Source organism: Lacerta agilis, chromosome 8, assembly GCF_009819535.1.
Source record: "Lacerta agilis isolate rLacAgi1 chromosome 8, rLacAgi1.pri, whole genome shotgun sequence".
Lineage (NCBI taxonomy): Eukaryota > Metazoa > Chordata > Lepidosauria > Squamata > Lacertidae > Lacerta > Lacerta agilis.
Genome location: NC_046319.1, coordinates 53,320,803 through 53,341,400, shown reverse-complemented (window position 1 = coordinate 53,341,400; position 20,598 = coordinate 53,320,803). Strand labels below are relative to the sequence as shown.

The window sequence follows — 20,598 nt, the reverse complement described above, 5'->3', positions numbered from 1 at the left end:
GAATTAAGGTATCTACAAGAAGAAAAGGAATGTTACAAAGAACCGAAGAAGCTGAGAGATGATGAGATGGACACCTCTGAACTCCTGGCAAGGAGAGGTTTGGACTGTGCCTGGATCTGTGGACGTTGGGAGAGGGAAGCTACATGGATGTTCAGTGCTGATGCCACTAGGAGAAGAATAATGGACAGAGGGGGTGTGGGGTGAAGCATTAAATAAAACTTAAAGTAGCCTGATATGGTAAATTGAAATCGGAGGGTGAACACTGTCAACAATATTTTGTTATACTCTTTATTTGAACATGAAAGGAGATATTTCAAGTTTTTATGTTATTAGCAGCAATCTTAAGGATAGAAGAGATAGACTTGATGCGAATGATTTGTGAAGATCTGTGAGGTGGAGTATAAGTAAAGTGAATTTAAGTGGATTAAGTTTATGGATTAAGATTAAGATGTAGATTAAGATAAGAAATCGATAAGATTAAATTAAGAAGAATTATGACGAGGTATCACTATGGCGATGCACTCTTAGTAAAATGTTGAAGATATAATTGAATGTAATTATATAATTGAATTTAATTTTTTTTTTCTTTTTTCAGGAGAAATGGTTATAAAATAGATTAAGGATATAAAATCGAAGGTGAAAAGGCAGGGGAAGTCAATGGTCAAGATATGGAAATAGAATTTTTTTTTTTTTTCAGAAAGATGCAATAAGAAAACTTGACATTGTTTGTATTTGTTATATTTGTTTTGCACTTGTTTAATTGTAGGTGTGGGTGTGGGTATATGTTGTTATAGAAAAATGCCAATAAATTCTTATAAAAAAAAAAAACAAAATCTCACAGTAATTTGGGAGCAGCAGCAGCAGAGTTGCAGAAGGAGGGAGGTCACCAAAGGCCTACCCAGGCCATTCGGGAGACAGCCGACCTCAAGCATTATGCTCTCTTTTGCGTGGCAAGACCCTGAAAAATTCTGCCCTGTACATTAATAATTTTAATAGAGTAACAGCGAGCAAACAATCCCCCCCCCGGGTCTTTGCCCACCCTCCAGACAGAATTCAGATGTTTGAATTAAAGCATATCTTGGCTGAGCCTTGCAACCAAAGACTTGGCTGGTTGTTTTGAATCTGGACCCTTGCCTCCCATAACTGAGGCCTTATCCACACTTACCTTTTGCCTCTCTCTTTCCAGGCACAGGTCCACATTTTAAAGCTGTGTGTCCAAGCACTCTTTAAAGCTGAATTGGAGCAAACAGCAATTCGGGTTTTCTGCAGGTAGCCATTTCTCTGATTGAGCTTTAAAGAGCAAGTTTTCTCAGGGAAAGCTCTGGTGCAAAAAAGAGAGACCATCTCATTTTCATTGTACGTAAAGTTAAGGTTAAAGGTAAAGGACCCCTGGATGGTTAAAGTCAAGTCAAAGGGTTGCAGTGCTCATCTCGCTTTTCAGGCCAAGGGAGCCAGTGTTTGTCCGCAGACAGCTTTCCGAGTCATGTGGCCAGCATGACTAAACTCCTTCTGGTGCAACGGAACAACATAATGGAAACCAGCGCGCACGGAAATGCCATTTACCTTCCTGCCAGAACTGTACCTATTTATCTACTTGCACTGGCATGCTTTCGAACTGCTAGGTTGGCAGGAGCTGGGACAGAACAATGGGAGCTCACCCTGTCGTGGGGATTTGAACTGTTGACCTTCTGATCGGCAATCCCAAGAGGCTCAGTGGTTTACTGTAGACCCCAGCGCCACCTGCATCCCTTAATTGTATGTATGCCACTTCTGGTTGAAAAGTAGGATACTAAGGCTCGAAAGAATATAAGTAATCTGGTTGACCACTGCAAGAACAGGATAGTGGTTCTGATTGTCTGATCCAGCAAGGCTCTTCTTAGGGTTGTTGGGTTTGTTTGTTTGTTTGTTTTTTACTGTTTCTCACTCATGTTCACCCATGTTCTTTTATACTGCACTCATTCTTTGTATTGCCCCGTGTAGTGAACTGGCTTGTCCTGGCCCTACCCAGGCTCTGGACACCACATAATACTGGCATTCTCTAAGGCAGCAGATCCCAAACTCTGGCCCCACCTCAACAAAAAAACACTTGAAATTTTCTGAGGGTCTTAGCAGACCACTGAATTGTGTAGCACAGTGCAAGATGCTTCATGGTTTTTAATTGCAGGTGGTCTGCCTGAATGGAGCTCTTAGATCACAGCCTGGGAGCACCTGCCCAGAGGCACCCCCACCCACCCACCCGATGGGCCCACCTGCTTGAGGATGTGGACAGCCATGGTGTGGGTGCAATCAAAGATGATCCGGAACTCCCGGCCCCGCTTCATTTCCTTGAGCAAGGGGCGCGTGTCATCTGTGTCGAGGGGCAGCTGTCGGATTTTCAAGCGGATGTTGTATCTCGACGGGGCCATGATCAGCTCTTGCAGCCGGATGAGGCCTTGGAGAGAGCATGGACAACCACAAAACACCAGACACAGTTGAAGACAGCTTTCAAGCCCAGGAAGCGACCCATTTCCAGAAAGCAAAGCTAGTGGCTGCACCATCTTGGGTGATGGTGAAGGACCTGTAGAAGCTCCAAAGGAGAGGAACTTCTCCCCATTGCGGTGCTACTTTTAACAAGAAGCCCACTTGTGAGGGGATCTTTTTCCTTGTCTCCCCACACCTTAACAGTATTTTACAGATCAGTCAAGAGAAGGCCCCAAATCTTCTCCTGCCCACTCCAGCCCCTTGCCAAGACAACAGAGGTAAGACCACTTTGTGGCAGTGGCTGAATCAGTAGCTCCCTCTGCTAGTCTACTTGTAGGGAAAATTGGATGGGGCTCTAGCTCAATTGTGGTTCAACCTCCACTCCTCAAAGTAGGGTTTTAAAGGGCATGTGGGAAACAGCTGAAAAGGGGGTGCCACAAATACGCAAGTGCTCAGATCACCCCCCCCCCAAAAGGTCATAAGCTGAGGCCACTTTCCCCTGAAATGTGAGGTGTTTATACAGAAGTAACCAAGGGGTCCAGGTGGTAAGCAAACTTGTATGCCACCCCACCTGTGGAGTCTCCCCTGACATGAAGGCCTGCTTTTTGGTGTTTTCCCATTGCTGGCATACATACTCTTCCTAGTGGCTTCAGCAACTCAGCCATTTGAATTATCTCTTTGGAGTTTAAAATCCCTTTAGGTAACCTTGAAACATCTCAAGCTCATAGCAGCATCCTCTGGATTCGGCATCAGCACCACACATCTCATGGTGGAAAACCTCTCTGTGCACAGAGCCACGGTCAGCCACCTTCTCAAGGTCAAGTGGAATTGAAACTTTTAACAAATTGACTTCTTAGGGGTAATTAATTCCATTATGGAAAAGCATTGGCCTGCTGCTCGCAATTATGATATTGCAGGAGCCAGAAACTCACTGCCTTAAAAAAAAAAAACAAGACAAACCAATAAAATACTTTCCAACTGACGCAACGCGTCACTCTGGATGGGGAGACTGGATTGAAACACATATGTATTCAGAGCTGTGTGCTTGTGTCTCTAACACAAGGAAGGGAGGATGCCCTTGTGAGTGTGAACGAGCAGCATATAACCCAGGAGGCAGCCATTCTGAGTTGTAAGGGTGCCCTGATTATACTCTTCCCAGAGATATTTGTGTTGTGTTCATTGAGCAGGTATTCACTGAGGGTAACACTCGATGCTTTGCACACATAATTTATTAATTTATTTTAGTATATTTCTGGGCCGCCTTTCCAGATAATGCCCATCCAAGGTGGATTGCAACAATAAAGACTATAAAAAGAGGAAATTGGCAAGGCAAAAGCTGAAGCCATTAGATGCCACAAAAAAGAGCCAAGAAAGTATGCTTAAACAGCCAATAAAACAAGCTGCAATAACCACAGGTTCCAGCCCAGTTGAGGTATCTAGTTCAATCCAAGCACATCCATCTAAAAGATTTCAGCTCCTGGGAATGCAAAAGTATGTTGCCTGAGACTTTGGAAAGTGACCGTCAGGCAGCCCAAAAAGGGGCTAGAAAGACTAGCAGCCTGGCTTCAATTAGGGCTTCTTCATATACACATTTGGAAAGATGGCATATGATAAGCCATTTTCCCAAGAGAGACAGGCAGCAGGAAGAGTGTGGGGTGTCGGACATTTTTTTTTTTTTTTACCAGAGAATGATAGATTGCATGGGGGGACGGGACGGGACAAAACCCCAGATAGTCCTATCAAGAGCCAAACAACTAATTTGTGATTGTCAAGACTTCACAGGCTAGACTGCACATCCTTTGGTGAGATTCTGTATCAGCCTCTTCCCAAACATGGTGTCCTCTCAAGATGCTTTGGACTGTAGCGTGGCCATGCTGGCTGGAGCCGATGGGAGCTGTAGTTCAACAGATCTGGAGGGCACCAGGCTGGGGAAGGCTGCTTTACCTGTATATCCTGCAGCCTACAACAGTTTGTGAAAACTTGGCTTTATGAGGGAAGTTTTTGGTGGAAGATTTTTTTTTCTTTCCCTTTTTGATTCCTGCTTTGGAATTTTATTTTTATGCTTTGATGGTTGTGAATGGGTTCAATTAGGTGGTTCTTTGTTTTTATATGGTTTGCTATCTGATTGGTTAGCAATGGTGAGCAAGGTGAGAGAAATAAAATAACATTCTGGCCACTCTGAAGTGACTTAGAAAATGTCTGAAGATGAATAACTGGGTCAATGTTCTATTTTCATGTCGATGCCTCCCAACGTATGATAACTCCCATGTTTCTTGAAGGCCACTGTGTGGTCCAGAGGCTCCTGCAACATAACAAGGGCCTTTTGTCCCCATCAGAGCCAATCCAATGGGCTCCCACTAACCCCGCTTACCTGTACTGTCGTCATACACCACAGTGGCTGACCTCCATTTCAGATACTGTACAAGGTCCAAGATAGCATGGCTGAGAGAGGCATAGTCCGGGTAAAGGTTGACATAGAAAGTGTCTTTGTTATCCAAAGGGTGATGCTTCCATCGCAGCTGGATGTGGGGGACCTCCAGTGCGTTGCAAATGGACTGGACGGCGTTGGTGCAGGAACCCTGGGAAGGCCCGAATATTGCTACAACACCAAGCGCCAGCTGGTCACAGGCTGGAATGGAAAGGGATTAAGTCCGTCAGTCACACCCAGGCAGAAAAGAAGAATTAACCAGAGGAGGATCAAGAAAGACTCTGGCCCGAGTCAAAGGCCAATTTGCATGACTAGAAGAGCTTGCTGGGCTTTCAGCATGCAATGCAGTGTCAGGAGATTGCCTCCCTAATTCACTGAGCCAGCAACTTAGCTCACCTAAGGATCTTATTATTCATACCACCACAGACCATGAATGCTTATGTCAAAGGCCATGCCTCCTTCCCACATGCTAATGGGGTGAGCCACAGAAAGGCACACATCTCACTTGTAATGTATTGTATTATAATGTGTGAAGCGGCCCTGATCATATTTAATCAGTCACACCAAAATGTGTGCTCTAGGATAATTTTGGGGGGAACAGCATGCACAACCCTCCCACCTAGCCTGTTTTTATGGAGGGCTCATCCTCAAGGCCAGACAAAGCCCTTCATTTAGCAGGTTAGGAGAGTATTTTGTTTAATCATCCTTTCACCTGGGAAAAGATGCTTGCTTATGGCTGGTGGGGGGAAGGAAGCCAACAGAATATATTTCATCTCTTGTTAGACAGAGAATTTCACTGACAAGACAAAACAAAACTGAGTCATTCGACTGGTGCTGGATTTAGCAGCCCATGTAGTATGTGGGACTTCCACCCTGCATGACCCATTTCAGGCTTTTGTCTGGAAACACAATGGTTAAAAGCATGTAGAGGAGCAGCAGCAGGGTTTATGCAAGCCCCATGTCCTGTATGTGGGAGGTTTATGAGGGTTATTGATTGCATGAAGGCTTCTATGCACTTTCAGTCAAGCATGCTTTGAAGTCCCCTTTGGACTTTCAGGCAAACACCTGACAGTGGCTATTAAGAAAGGCAGAACTATTAAGAAAGGCAGAAATTTGCAATGAACGCAGCATAGAAGATGGGAGGAAGTCCATTTAGTAAGAATCAAACAAGTATGAGGATGCTTAGAATTTGTGGTATTTTTGGTGGTGCACATGGTTCTCCCCCCCTTCATTTAATCCCCACCACAACCCTGTGAGGCAGGCTGAGCTGAGAGTGCGTGACTGGGCCCAAGGCCACACCCAATGAGTTTCATGACTGAGCCAAGGTTTGAAGGCTGGTCTCCCAGGTTCTAGCCTGACACCCTAACCACCTCACCACACAGACTCTCTGATGCAGACAACCAGTTCAGCCCTTGAGCATACAAATCCCCCCCTCATCTTTCTGGTGATTTGACATGCTGTGCATGAATCTTCAGGGGGGGAAACGGCACATGATGCTCACATATCAGTCCCAAGATAACACAAAGAAGGGAGAGTCTAAGGAAACTTCAGTGGCAAAACGTATAGAAGACGCCTGCCTCTTGTTGAGCAATGTTGTTCTCTTGTCCCAGAAGGGCTTGTATTACCTTCAGCAGAGATCCTAACAGGAAGCCATGATCATAGGGCTACAAATTCTCTTTTGGATCCCACCCTCAGAGCCTAGATCTACATGGGGCTGTGCATGAAGATGACACAAAAACTTCAGTTGGTTAAAAATGTAGCAGTCAGATTTGTGACTGGTGTTCCATTTAGATCTCATATAACCTCTGTTTTTAAATTGGTTGCCAGTTTGTTTCCATGCCCAATTCAAGTTGCCCCAAATGACTCAGGCCCCAAATATCTGAAATACCACCTCCTTCCCTTCAGATCCTCTCAAGTGCTGAGGGGGCCCTCTTGGTAGTTTCTCCACCTTCAGAGGCTCAGGGTGGGGTGGCCCAGGAGAGGGCCTTCTCTGTGGTGGCCCCTAAGCTGTTGAACTCCCTCCGCACAGAGGTGTCTGCTACCTTCATTGTACAGCTTTTGGAGAATGCACCTTTTTAGCCTGGCTTATGACACTCCAGGTACATCTTGTAGGACCCACCTTATTTTTATGGTTGTAAGTTGTTTCAAATTGTTTTTAATAGTGCGTTTTAATGTTGTAACCCACCCTGGGATCTTAGGGTGAAGAGCAGGCAATAAATAAATAAAAGTAGTAACAACAACAACAACAGATCCCTGCTTCCTCATTAGAAAACCACAGTTGTTACTAGATAATCAGTTGCCCCACTGGATCTCCTGGGACATGCAGCTGGGAGCCCCTGAATAAAGGAGGAGGAGAAAGATGCACTTCTGCTTTGTAAGAACGCAGCATAAGCATCCTAAGGGTCTCCCCACTTCGTTCACAGTTCTCACTGGCACAGTAAACTATGGTATTTACAACCAGCTCTGCTGGAAGAGCAACACATATTTTCAGCTATGTCTGTAAATTTTCAGGCTGCCATGTGCAAAATTAATTTTAAGGCACTGAAACACAAAGGAGCAGCCAGAAGAAGCTCTTTTTTCTCATGAGAGAATTTAGGGCGAGTACTGTACTTTTGTTCAGGGAGGTCTAGTTTGTAACTGGGGGAAGAAAACAAGCCAGGTTGAAATGTTGACTCAGCCCTGGTCTAACTGGAGAGACTTGGCAAAGCCCCTATCCTTCAGCCTCAGTTTCTCAAGCCTGGAAAACAGAAACAAAGTTGACAAGAAAGACACATTTGAAAATGTGGTGACCCACAATAAAGGAAACTCCAGTATAAACTTTTTGTTTTTGTTTTTTTAAAAGGGATGTGTCAACACAAGATTACAAATCCCCATCATTCCTCAAGGTCACTTGTTCTTAGCCACATCACATTGAGAAACAAAAATTAGGAACAAACTAACAAAACAAAACAAAAAGTAACCATGGAAATATTACAGGGATTTCAAAGCTGGAAATTAAATTTCCCCATTTGAAATGTGAGTAATGTAGACTTCCGGTTAGGTGCCGAGTCAATGGCGGACGGGAGTCCGAAGGCTCCGTCCTCCGTTAGGCGATAGGGATCTCCGTGCCTGCGACACGGGTCCCTTAAAGCCACGGGAAGAGCGTCCCGTGGACCGACGGCTTCGTGGGTCCCAGACGTGCTGTCTCCGCTCCTGATTTACCCTCGTAAGGGGGAGAATCGGGTGAACGGAGCCCCAGCACGGGACTGAAGAAGCGACTGCCTGCGGAGGATCAAAGCAGCGATCCCGCCAGACTTGAGCACCCGGCACTTCCTACATAGAAACTTCCAAAGAAACTCTGTAAGTTAAAATACTGGATTATTCTACAAGTTTAAAGAGCATTGCTTGCAGAGGAAACTTTAAAAGGAAGCCTGTTCCCTTTGAACTGTTTGCGCGAGCTTGGTAGCGCTAAAAGATCAAAGCCGCGGCTAACGGGAAAGTTTTGCGAACTCTGCCAAACTTTTTAAAAGTGATTTAAAAGTTGTTTAAAGTTTGTTTAAAGATCCAAAAACAGTTGATATGGCAAAAGAAGAAGCCCCTCACCCTCTGGATTAGGATTCCGGGTCAGTAGCGGGCTGGGATATATTGTTGCCATTTTTTCTTTGTTGGTGTTACAGTGTTACAGTGACTGTTTACCAGTGGAGATACTTTGACTCTTTTGCAGCCAGATACAAGCTATTCTATAGACTTGGTGGTTACATTGCAAGTGAGAAACAGATACTGACTTGGGCTATTTAAAATAGACTCTTCTTGGCTTTAAGGAACTTATAACTTTTGAAAAATCTGAACTCCTGCCTAAAAGTTGGATTACTGGACTGTTGTGGATTCCTGGCTCAGCAGCCTCTTTGTTCTCAGAAACTAGCTGCAGGCCACCTGGTGTTTACCTTTGGGACTGTTGGTCTTCTGCTGTGAATGTCTGAGATTGTTACTACAGCAACTGGAGTGACCTTGAGATTACAGTTACAGAGCCCACAGGGAATGGAACTTAGATCTAAAGGAACTGGCTCTGAAAAAAGGAAAGGCTCTGTTTCCTTAACCCTGCAGGAACAAATGGAGAAATTGGTTGCAAGTGTTGCAGAAATTGCAGCAGGTTTGAAAAGTGTCACCGATGGGTTGAAGCAAACACAAGAATCGGTGAACACTATTGGTGCATCAGTGAATACCACAGTTAATTCTGCAATTGAAAAACTCCAAGTGGATATTAAGGCTGATATTAAAACCTCTACCCAGATTTTAGAAAAATCAATTGGTCAAATTGAGGAAAACGTAAAAAAGAACAGAGAAGAAATTAATAAAATTGGGCAGGAGGTGACTACGTTAAAGAAGGACTCTGAGGAAATCAAAGTGGTCAGAGAAAAAATAAAAAAGGTGGAGGAAAAATTGGACAATTTAGATTTGGAGCAGCTAGAAAATATTGGAACACGGCAGAGAACTGTGGAAGAGTCTCTCGCTTTTCTGCAACTACATCAGAGGGAAGGAAACATAAGAATAAGGGGTCTTCCAGAACTGGAGGGGGAAGACCTAAAAGCCTATATTGTGGAACTATTTTCAACTTTTTGGGAGTTAGAAGAGGTGAACGTCTCAGCACGCATAGTGAAGGCCTTCAGATTTGGACCAAGAGGCTCCAGAGGAAAGAAAAGCACTAAAACAGTCAGTGACTGTTTGATTGTGCTGCATGATAGACACGACAGAGACTATTTTCTGGATTTACACTACAGAAACAACCTGGTGGTACAGCAGAACAAAGTAATTTTTTATAAGGATATCCCCAGATTTTTTTTGGAAAAAAGAGCGCCTTATAACGACCTGGTGACGGAGCTAAGAAGAAGAAAAATCTCCTTCAGTTGGGAATTTCCAGAAGGCCTGGCATTTACGTTTGAAGGGAAAAAGATAAAAATAAGGTCCCTGGCGGAAAAGCAAAAGTTCTTGGACAAGCATCTGGAATTTTTTAAAGGAACTCCATTAGATCCAGCACAGCTCTACAAGTTTCCAGAGGTATTCCCACCACCGTCGGGATCACCAGGACCAAGCCAAGACCCAGAACAAGATAAGAAAGGAGAGGCAACTGGAGGAGAGTAATAAACAAAGAAATGGCGCTCAAGTTAATGACTTGGAATGTTCGGGGATTGAACCAGAGACCAAAGAGACGCAGAGTATTTTATAGCATAGAAAAGAAGAATTTGGACATAATATGTTTACAGGAAACCCACATAGTCCGGCGTCACAGAAGACTACTACAGAACAAAAAATTAGGCCAAGAGTTCATATCATCGGACAAGGTCAAGAAGAGAGGAGTAGTGATTTATGCAAAGGAGAAATATAGCCCAAGACAGCTATTTAAAGATGAAGAAGGGAGATACATCGCAATTGAAATTAATGTACAAGGCGAAAAATTTTTGATTCTGGGACTTTATGCACCAAATGATGGAAAGTCGATTTTCTACAAAAAAATACATGACTTGCTGCTGGATTATTTGGACTACAAGGTAGTTTGCCTCGGAGATTTTAATGGGGCAGTTTCCACATTAATGGATAGATCTCAAAGAACAAAATTAACAAATGATGGGAAACTCCCAAAGACTTTTTTTGAAATGGTGGACAATCTGAATTTGGTGGACTCTTGGAGATTAAAAAACCCCACAGAAACAGAGGCAACGTACTTTAGTGAATCGCAGCAGTCATGGTCGAGGATAGACTATATCTGGATCTCGAATGAATTGGCTCCAAAACTACAAAAAGCAGAAATCGGTCCCAAAACGCTTTCAGACCATAATCCGGTACAGGTAAACCTAAAAATGATTTCCAAGGACTCTTTCAGGTGGAGAATGGATGATGCATTGATGAGAGACACCAAGCTAGTAGAAAGAGCGGCGAAAAAGATGAAAGAATATTTTCAAATTAACTGGAATTCAGAAGTGGAGAAAAGGATTGCTTGGGATGCAAGTAAAGCAGTAATGAGAGGATTCCTCATTAGTGAAAAGGCAAAAAAGAAGAAACAACAAAATGCAGAAATGGAGAGATTGTTGAAATTAATCAAAGGAAAGGAAAAAGAATTAAGAGGACATCCCAGATGTGTCAAAATCCAAAAAGAAATTAAATACTTGCAATCTCAATATGCGAATATTATGAATCAAGATATCGAATGGAAAGTGAAAATGATGAAACAAAGAACATTTGAATCTGCAAATAAATGTGGAAAACTACTAGCTTGGCAATTAAAGAAAAGACAAAAGGCAAATGTCATCAGTAAATTGGTAGTAAATGGAAAAAATGTAGAGAAACCGGAGGAAATCAGATGGTGTTTTCAGAGATTCTATAAGCAACTGTACAAGGAGGAGAAGATAGATGAAGCAGAGATAGACCGATTTCTGGAAAAGAATGGATTGCAAAAGGTCCCAGAAGAAAAATTAATAACTCTCAACCACCCAATAACGACACAAGAAATAGAAGATGCAATAAACAACATGCAATTGGGGAAGGCTCCAGGACCGGATGGATTAACAGCAAAATATTACAAGACATTGAAAGACTGGCTATCACAGCCGTTAAGAGAAATTTGCAATGGAATACTAGAAGGAAATAGGGCACCAGAAACGTGGAAAGAAGCCTTTATCACACTGATTTTAAAACCAGATACTGATAAGACTCTAATGAAAAACTACCGTCCAATATCCCTTTTGAATGTGGATTATAAAATTTTTGCAAATGTTCTGGCTACAAGGTTGAAAAGAGTGCTGAAAGATTATATCCATAGAGATCAAGCAGGTTTCTTACCAGGAAGACAAATAAGTAATAATACGAGAATTATTGTGGACATTCTAGAAAAACTGGAGAGAGACATAAATACAGATGCAGCACTATTGTTCGTTGATGCAGAGAAAGCTTTTGACAAAGTATCTTGGATATTTATGAAAAAGAATTTGGAAAAAATGGGAGTTGGAGAAAAACTCTTAAATGGCATTAAGGCCATTTATACAGAACAAAGAGCAAAAGTCATTGTGAACAGTGTGATATCGGAGGAGATTGAAGTAGAGAAAGGAACAAGACAAGGGTGCCCTATTTCCCCTTTACTTTTCATTACGGTCCTGGAAGTCCTTCTAAATATGATTCGGAAAGATAAACAGACAAAAGGAATTAAAGTGGGAGAGAAGGAATATAAATTACGCGCCTTCGCGGACGATTTGATGCTATCCCTGCAAGAACCAGAAAGCAGTGTCCCCAGAGCCTTGGAATTAATTGAACAATTTGGACTTGTAGCTGGCTTCAAATTAAATAAGCAGAAAACCAAAGTTTTAGGTAAAAATATGAGTGCAGAACAGATTCAAAGAATTCAAGAAGCCACAGGCCTCAATTTTGTCAAATCTGTAAAATATCTAGGTATCAATCTCACAAATAAGAACTTGAACCTGTATAAGGATAACTATGAAAAATTGTGGACGGAGATAAAAAAAGATATGGAGATCTGGACAAGACTTAAACTGTCGTTAATGGGAAGAATAGCAGTGGTTAAAATGAATGTCCTACCAAGGATGCTGTTTTTATTCCAAGCCATACCAATTTTGGATAAACTAGACTCTTTTAAGAAATGGCAAAAGGACCTATCGAAATTTATATGGCAGGGCAAAAAGCCAAGAATAAAATTTAAGATTCTAACAGATTCTAAAGACAGAGGAGGCTTTGCCCTGCCGGACTTAAGACTTTATTTTGAAGCAGCGGCCTTTTGCTGGCTAAAAGATTGGTTTAAGTTAGAGAACGTCGATGTGTTGGACTTGGAAGGTCATGATAATATGTTTGGATGGCACGCATACCTTTGGTACGACAAGGTTAAGATCCACAGAACTTTTAAGACTCATATAGTTAGAAAATCCTTGTATCAGGTTTGGATTAGATATAAAGACTTGTTAGAGAGAAAGACCCCTAGATGGATCTCTCCAGTGGAGGCCAAGGCCTATAAGAGACCGAACATGTCTGCAAACTGGTTAAGATATATGGACATATTGCAGCAGGAAGGGGACTCTTATAAGCTAAAAAGCTATGATCAGGTGAAAAGCCAGGTCCCCGACTGGCTGCACTATCATCAGGTATTTGAAACATTTAAGATGGACAAAAAAGTTGGTTTTCAAGTAGAAAAATCAAAACTGGAAACAGAACTGATAGAATCGAACTTTAAGAACCTTTCCAAAATGTATAATCTTTTGCTAGAGTGGCATACGAAAGATGAACTGGTTAAATCATCAATGATAGATTGGGCGAAAGATATAGGACATAATATCATGATGGATGACTGGGAGAGATTGTGGCAAAAAGGTATCAAATTTACTGCTTGTCATAGTTTAAGAGAAAACATAATGAAAATGGTTTATAGATGGTATTTGACACCAGTTAAGATAGCTAAGATGAATACCAAAATGTCAGATGTATGTTGGAAATGTAAACATGCGAAAGGTACCTTTTATCATATGTGGTGGCTGTGCCCAGCGGTAAATGCTTTCTGGGATAAGATTTACAATGAGTTGAAGAAGGTAATGAAAGTTACCTTTTGTAAGAAACCAGAGGCATTTCTTCTGAGCATGACCAACGAAGAGATACCCAGTCAGGACAGAGTGTTTTTTATGTATGCCACAACAGCAGCTAGAATATTATTGGCAAGAACATGGAAAGGGGAAGAGATACCAACGGTGGAAGAATGGCAGATGAAGATGATGGAATACATGGAACTCGCAGAACTGACCGGTAGAATCCGGGACCAGAGGGAGGAGACGGTGTCACGAGAGTGGAAAAAATTTAAAGACTATTTAGTTAAATCAGTAAAATTGAATATTTGAGCAGAGATAAATTAGAGGCTTTAGTAGGGTTATATTTGATAAAACTGGCAAAAGAAAATTTTTGAATGAATGATTTATTTGTTAAATAGGAGTTAAGTTTTGACGTTAAGATAAGATTTATAGTTGATTAAGATTATGATTGTGTAAAGCTAAGCATGTCAAAAATTTGAGCAATTGTTAAATGAACAAGATATAAAGCTACCTTTAAGATGTTTTTGACTTTGAAGACAGTGGAGGGAATGGGGGAAGTCCCCAAACTAAGAAGTTAGTAACAAGGAAAATAGAAAGATAGGTAATGGTTAAGGTATGTATATGTTCTTTTTTCTTTTTATGTTTATTGGTATTGTTATTGTTATTGTTATTGTTTATATTGTTGTTTTTATACCTTGTGTTGTTGTTTAATTTTGTTTTTTGGTGTTTTATTGGAAAATAATAAAATCTTATAAAAAAAAAAAATGAAATGTGAGTAATGTAGCCTGGCAAATAAGCCAATTAATGTGTGGGAGATGCATGCAGGCTGGTAGGCCAGCGGGGTGGTTGGCAGGGCAATGGGCTCAAGAATTGCCTTTCACCCCTTACTTTCCATGAAAGCATTTGTTTGTCTATTATTTCATGATATTTATATACAGCTCAATTATTTATTTTTTAAAAAACCCACCCAAAGATGTTTACAAAAAAATCAAACAATCAAATTATTGTCAGAAAAATTAACAATAATTTAAGACTTTTGAAAAGTTAACAGCAGACTAAGAACAAATTAAAACAGGTATCAACTTTCTAACCATCTGGGCAGGTTTGCTGAAACAAACCTACAAAAAGAGTACATACAGTGAAGGCGCCAGCTTCATATCAATAGATAGGGATTTCCAAAGTGTAGCTGCTGCCATCCTAAAAGTACATGTTCTTACAAATGTGGAGCAGGTATTATGTGGCAGCAGTAACAGTGCCATGGACAAATTCAATGATATTTCGAATCCATTCTTACAAATACTGTACTAGGTGAAGTACAATAACAACCTTGCAAAATATACAGTTTTGGGGTTTTTCTCCTCCCACCCTCCCTTTGTTTTCCCTTCTGCACAGGTTCTGTTTCTGTTTCTCTTTTTCTTTTTCATTTGTGTCTCACCACGTTTGGTGCACGTATCGTTATGCACTTTTTGAACTTTCAATAAAGATGTTACCAAAAAGGAAAAACAGTACCATTCTACCAATCAAAGCCATATTCATGATCCATCAATTAAACTCAAGGGAAAGTGTGTGTGTGTGTGTGTGTGTGTGTGTGTGTGTGTTTTATAAACCTAATCCTTATTTACTTGTCACATTCCATTAGCTTCATCTCTAGATGGAATCACATAAGATTTTATTTTATTTTTTTAAAAAAATCTTTAATTAGGTTTGGGTTATTGGGTGTTTAGTCGCCTGGACAGAGGATAGCAAGCAAGGCTTTCTGTGGCACCAGGACTTATTGGCACCTGGCTCAATTCCTGTGGAGATCTGATTCAGCAATAATGCAGAACTAAGACAAAGAAGTGTGGCACTTTAGTGACCACTTTTGCTGGAAACTGATGATGGCAGCGATCACTGGCAGAGTTTCTCTCTTGCTGTACAACCCTTCAACCATGACTGGTGCTCTTACAAGGGCAGCCCCCGGCTCGTCTACCCGAAAAAGGCTCAATTTTCTAGCTTTCTCTGGTCTGCCCACTTCCCTCCTGTCAACAGGCCAAATCATAGAATTGTAGAGTTGGAAGGGACACAAGGGGTCATCTAGTCAATCCCGCCTCCCATCTCTAGACCTGCATTCAACTTCCTCTTTGGTTTTCTCCATTCTTCAACACCATGTTCCCAACATCTATTCTTCTGCCTGTGGTGTAGTTGTTAGAGTGTTAGACTAGGACATGGGAGAACAGGGTTCAAATCCCCACTCAGCCCATGAAGATCACTGGGTGTGATATTGGGCCAGTCACTGCCTCTCAGTCTAACCGACCTCACTCTCGGCTAACGTGGCTTCAATAAATGATTGCCCCAAGGGTGGCATTCATGTATCTCCCACAGAAAGCTAGACCCTCTATGTTCTTCATGGGTTTCATAACACACCAGGCCCACTGAGGAAGTGCAGCAGAAATGGGGTTAGGTCATCAGCTCTTAGGACATATCAAAGAGTCCAACAACTCCCAAGTTCAGCCACAACAACCAAGCACACCAACCTGTAAAAGTTCTTGTCTGTGAAGTCCTTCACTGGACAGGACCCAAAAACTATGGAGGAAGAGGGACATGTTCCATACTCACCTTTCTTTGTGGCTTCAAAGCTATCATGGTAGCTTATCCTCTGGATATCATAGGTTAAGGTTGTGTTGGGTAGCAGTGTTCTATTCCTATTGATAATGTTTGCTGAGAATCGGAAGGCTTGCTCCTCCGCATTCATTATCTGGGCATTTGGGCCGTCTGTATATTCAAAGATTCCTCCTGCAAGGAAAGAACAGAATGTCATCACTGTCCAGGTCAAGGCTGCTCAGTATCAAGACTCCAGTTGCACCTCTCAGCACTGCTTCACCTGTTTGGTTTCCCCAGAAGCACACTAGAGTTTGATGCATTAAACACACCTGTGTGCCAGGGAGGCACAACCAGCCATATGCATTATGTGCCCCAGATACATGTTTATTACATATCTGGCATTGTGCATCTTTGCTTTGCTTGTTCCATGTTGACCATGGAAAACATCAATGTGCCTTTAGTGTAGCCATATAGCCACATGGAGTGTGAAATGGCTCTGTGAAGGTACAACTTTCTGTGTTGCCTTGCATTCCTAGAGTAAGATGGCACATCTTTGCAATAGCATAGTAACTTCTTCCCTCAATCTGAACGTAGTAAATGTTCGTGAATTGTGGGTGTCAGTGTCAGGTGGAAGGGAGGTAGGTAAGACACATGACTGGGTACAAAATGGGGATTCTTATTGGTCAATCAAGCCAAGGCTCACCCTAAAATGTAGCTCTCTTTGGGCATTGAATAGATGGAAACAAGACACTATTTGATGTGGTATTTAAGCTGCATATAGGCTGCCAACAGCAAAGTATGGGATAATTGGTTGGCTATTTTAATTGTGTGAAATTCAGTTTTGCATCCCTCCCACCAAGTCCTGCAAGGTTTTCTGGTTGCAACTGAGGTTCTGGCCTGTTTCCATGTCAAGAATTCCTGAGATGAAACTTTTCAATTGATTGTCCCATAGATTTAGTAAACAAAGTTGTGGCGAAGTTAGAATGGGATGTTTGAAGTGTGCAGCATCATCTATGTAGGATTCTACTTCATTAGCACTCCTTCCCCTCCACACATTAAAGGTGAGTCTCTGCTCTTCCCGTTTAGCATACAAATCCCTTAAGTGTTTGGTTCATCATGAGGTTTAAACAGCAACCTTCCTCATCTCTCACACCAGTTGAGTATAAGATCAGAGTACAAGTTCCCAGTTCCACTGAATCAGACAAAGGCTGCTCATGGAAATTACTAGAGGGGATGGGAATTTTGGACTTTATCCTGAGTGGTGTCCACAACCAGCTGCAAGATACTAGTCCAACTGGGACAACAGCCACAGTGTTTTCAAATTCAGTAAACTGTATCCATTGTTCCTGACTGCACTAATACCTTGCAGCAGGTTGTGGACATCACTCCGGGTTAATTTTAGGGTAGTGCCCCTTCTACTCAGTTCCATGCACAACTGCTCCATCTAGAAATTTAAGATTTTACAGCTATCCAACTTTTCAAAACAAAGATATTTCTTCTGAAATAGAATGTTCATGAAGATTCTGTAGCACCCAACGGTTCAGCAAATGGCTTGGGCTATTGATGAGCAAGTTAGCCAATATAAATTGATTTTTCTTTCCTCCCAGAGTCCTCAAGTTCTTCCCTAGTTTTAGACATCAGGTTCTCTCTGCCCCCCTCTTTTCTGCCTGCTCTCCTCAGATTTGCCTCTGAGTTCAGACAAGCAGAAACTTCATTCTGAGCCAACTTAGAGGAACAGTCTGGGTTGCTGGAGCACACTCACCATAGAAGGCCTGCTTTTTGCTGTTCAGAAGTTGTTAATGCCATTATCTCTCCCCAAAGGCAGAGCAGTTCATGTCACAGCATTGCAAAGCTTTTTCTTTCTTTCTTGGCTCTGCATTTTCAAGGCTTGTCCTCTATTCCCCACTGACAACCTCTCCAACTGAAGCACCAGAACCCAGGAGGAAATCATGTAATTGTATCTCCTTGTTTCAGAGATGTTGGGAGGGGGAATCTCATGCCTTCCTTCCTTTCCTCCTTTCCTCCTCCTTGCTCTCCTGTGAAACAGTGGTGAGGGACCTCGACCAGGCACTCTCTGATTAACAAGCAACTCAAAATAATTAATGGATGAATGAAATACGCAGATGCAGCCAGTAACAGATGGATCTCCCGATTCATTAGCGGAAAGCCGGCTTCCCTTTCCAGTGTCAAGAGAGCTTGTCTGTTGCTGTTTCTTAACACGGCTGGATCCTTTGCAGTTCTCCAGGCACTTAATTATATTTTATTGATTTGAATGCTAGCCTGCCTTCTGCCAAGAGAATCCACGGGAGCGTTATCTGCTTTTTTATCTTCACAACAGCCCTGCAAGGAAAAGGAGGCTAAGGAAGCAAGGCTGGCCCAAGTTCATCCCGGGTGCTTGATGGCTGAGTGGGGATTGGGATGAGAATACTCCCAGTGGGAGTCCAAAGGAAGTTGCACCCAGCAATTATATCTCCATTCTTGCCATCAAGGTGCCTGAATTCTACACTAAGGAGAGTCTCTGAAATATGCAATTTCAGAGCAATTTTGTATCTGTTTATTTTGCTTTTGCCTGTGGTTAGGTGGGAGGGACACACACAATAAAAGCCACAGAGGATACAGAAGCACCATTATGCATTTATCATCATTGAAGGTTCCCCCCACCCCCACCCACAAGAGCTTCCCAAATGTCACCTGGTGCTAGTTATGCATTTTTCAAGCTTCTCGCTGCAGCTATAAAAGCTGGGAAATGTACTTTTAAGAATGCAGACAGAGGATCTGTTTATTTATCTTAGTACTTTAAAAAGTCAGAGAACGGTCAATCAGAAGACTCAGAAAGATGCGTCCATAATAAAACTATCAATAAAAGCACAGGTAAAAATCAGCAAAACCTTTAAGACAAATATAGGTAACTAAACTATATCTTTGGGTAGGGTTGCTAAAATAAATAGGTTTTCAGCAGTTGTCCCATGAGAACCTAAGAACAGCCTGCTGGATCTGGCCAGTGACCCATCTAGTCAAGTTACAGGTAGGTCTGCCATAGTCAAAACAAAATTAAAAAAATTCCTTCCAGTAGCACCTTAGAGACCAACTAAGTTTGTTCTTGGAATGAGCTTTCGTGTGCATGCACACTTCTTCAGATACACTGAAATAGAATCTAGTCAAGCATCTAGTCAAGCATCCCATTCTCACAGTGGCCACCCCGATGCCCCAAAGGGAAGCCAGCAAGCAGGATGCGAGCACAAGAGCCCTCTCCCCTCCTTTTGCAATATCCAGCAATTGGAATTCAGAGATATTGCTGCCTCCAAACATGGAAGCAGAGCATAGCCTCCACCATAGCTAGTGGCTACCAAAGCCTTCCCCTTCATGAATCTGTCTGGTCCTCTTTTAAAGCCATCTAGCTTGAGGGCCATCACTACCTCCTGTGGGAGTGAGTGCAATAGTTCAACTCTGCATTAGGAAAGGACATTCTTTTATCCATCCTGAATCTTCCAACATGCAGCTTCATCGGATGTCTGCAAGTTCTAGCATTTTGAGAGCCAGAGAAAAACTTTTATCTGCCCACTCTCTCCATGCGATGCATAATTTTATAAACTTCCATTATGTTGCCTCTTATTCGCCCTTTCTCTAAACTAACCCCTCCCCAAAGCAATATTTCAAGGGAGGGGCCTGCCAGAACCTGACCAGCAATTCTAAGTGTCAACAGAGGTGCCCTGCCCCCACCCTGTGAGTCCCATGTCAACCTGCTTCAAACATGTGACTGGCTGGCTCTTATCAGCCAAAAAGGAAGTCTTGCCCATACCCTGACCACTCCCCACCACCAGCTCCCATCACTCGAGCCTGTTGTGAAACAGTCAAACAAACTGCAAAGAGTCTCATAAAAACACTCTTACCAGCTAGAACACTCAAAGGGAGAATTCTCCTCTTCCTCCTCCTCCATTAATTGCATTGCAATGAGAGCAGATTGAGCTCAGTCCTTCTTGATGTTCTCAAGAATGGAGGATAAAAGAGTACTGCAACCCTGTGAGATAGCTGAGAGTTGCAGTTGCCTAAGTTCACTCAGCTTGCTTTGTGGTCCAGCACTGGCCCATTTGTTTTCAAACAAGGAGGGAAGTGGCTCTGGTGTCCCTCAACATCCAGAAAGCCCTCAAGTTCCTTAAGAGTTCTTGCTTGCATGTTTTGCCATAACTCTGAGATAGTTTGTTATATTCTTTTAATATGTGGATGGCTGCCAGCTGCTGTTGGCTGTCCTTGGGCAAGAATGGTGGCATAGATTTAAAACAAATAAATAAATAGATACCGCAATGCTCTGAATTCCACATCTGAGGGGAGGATCATCCCGGGGCCAATCTAAGGTGGCACTCAGCTCTGCTAGCAATGAGCTCCGCTAGCTTTTCCCCACCCCCAGTACCCTCTGAGATGACTCCCATCATCTTCCCCATGAAGTATTTATGAGATGACAACCCTTTTCCATCACAGCAGCACTCTGACTCCAACTTGAGGGGATCAATTATTCAAAATAATACAGTCAAAGAGGACCTTCTCATTCGAGTGCTACATTAGGGAGAGACCCGAGCC

The 20,598-nt window shown here is 42.4% G+C and overlaps 1 protein-coding gene across 2 annotated transcripts in view; it reads right to left on the bottom strand.

Moving 5' to 3' along the window:
• Positions 1-20,598, bottom strand: part of GRIK3 (glutamate ionotropic receptor kainate type subunit 3) — a 197,290-nt gene that overhangs the window by 60,616 nt on the left and 116,076 nt on the right. For both annotated transcript variants that reach the window (XM_033157504.1, XM_033157505.1), the window contains exons 2-4: positions 16,039-16,215; positions 4,832-5,089; positions 2,250-2,431 (exon numbers count right to left, since the gene is read on the bottom strand). In XM_033157504.1, the coding sequence (XP_033013395.1) occupies positions 2,250-2,431; positions 4,832-5,089; positions 16,039-16,215 (617 nt within the window). The remainder of the gene's footprint in view (positions 1-2,249; positions 2,432-4,831; positions 5,090-16,038; positions 16,216-20,598) is intronic.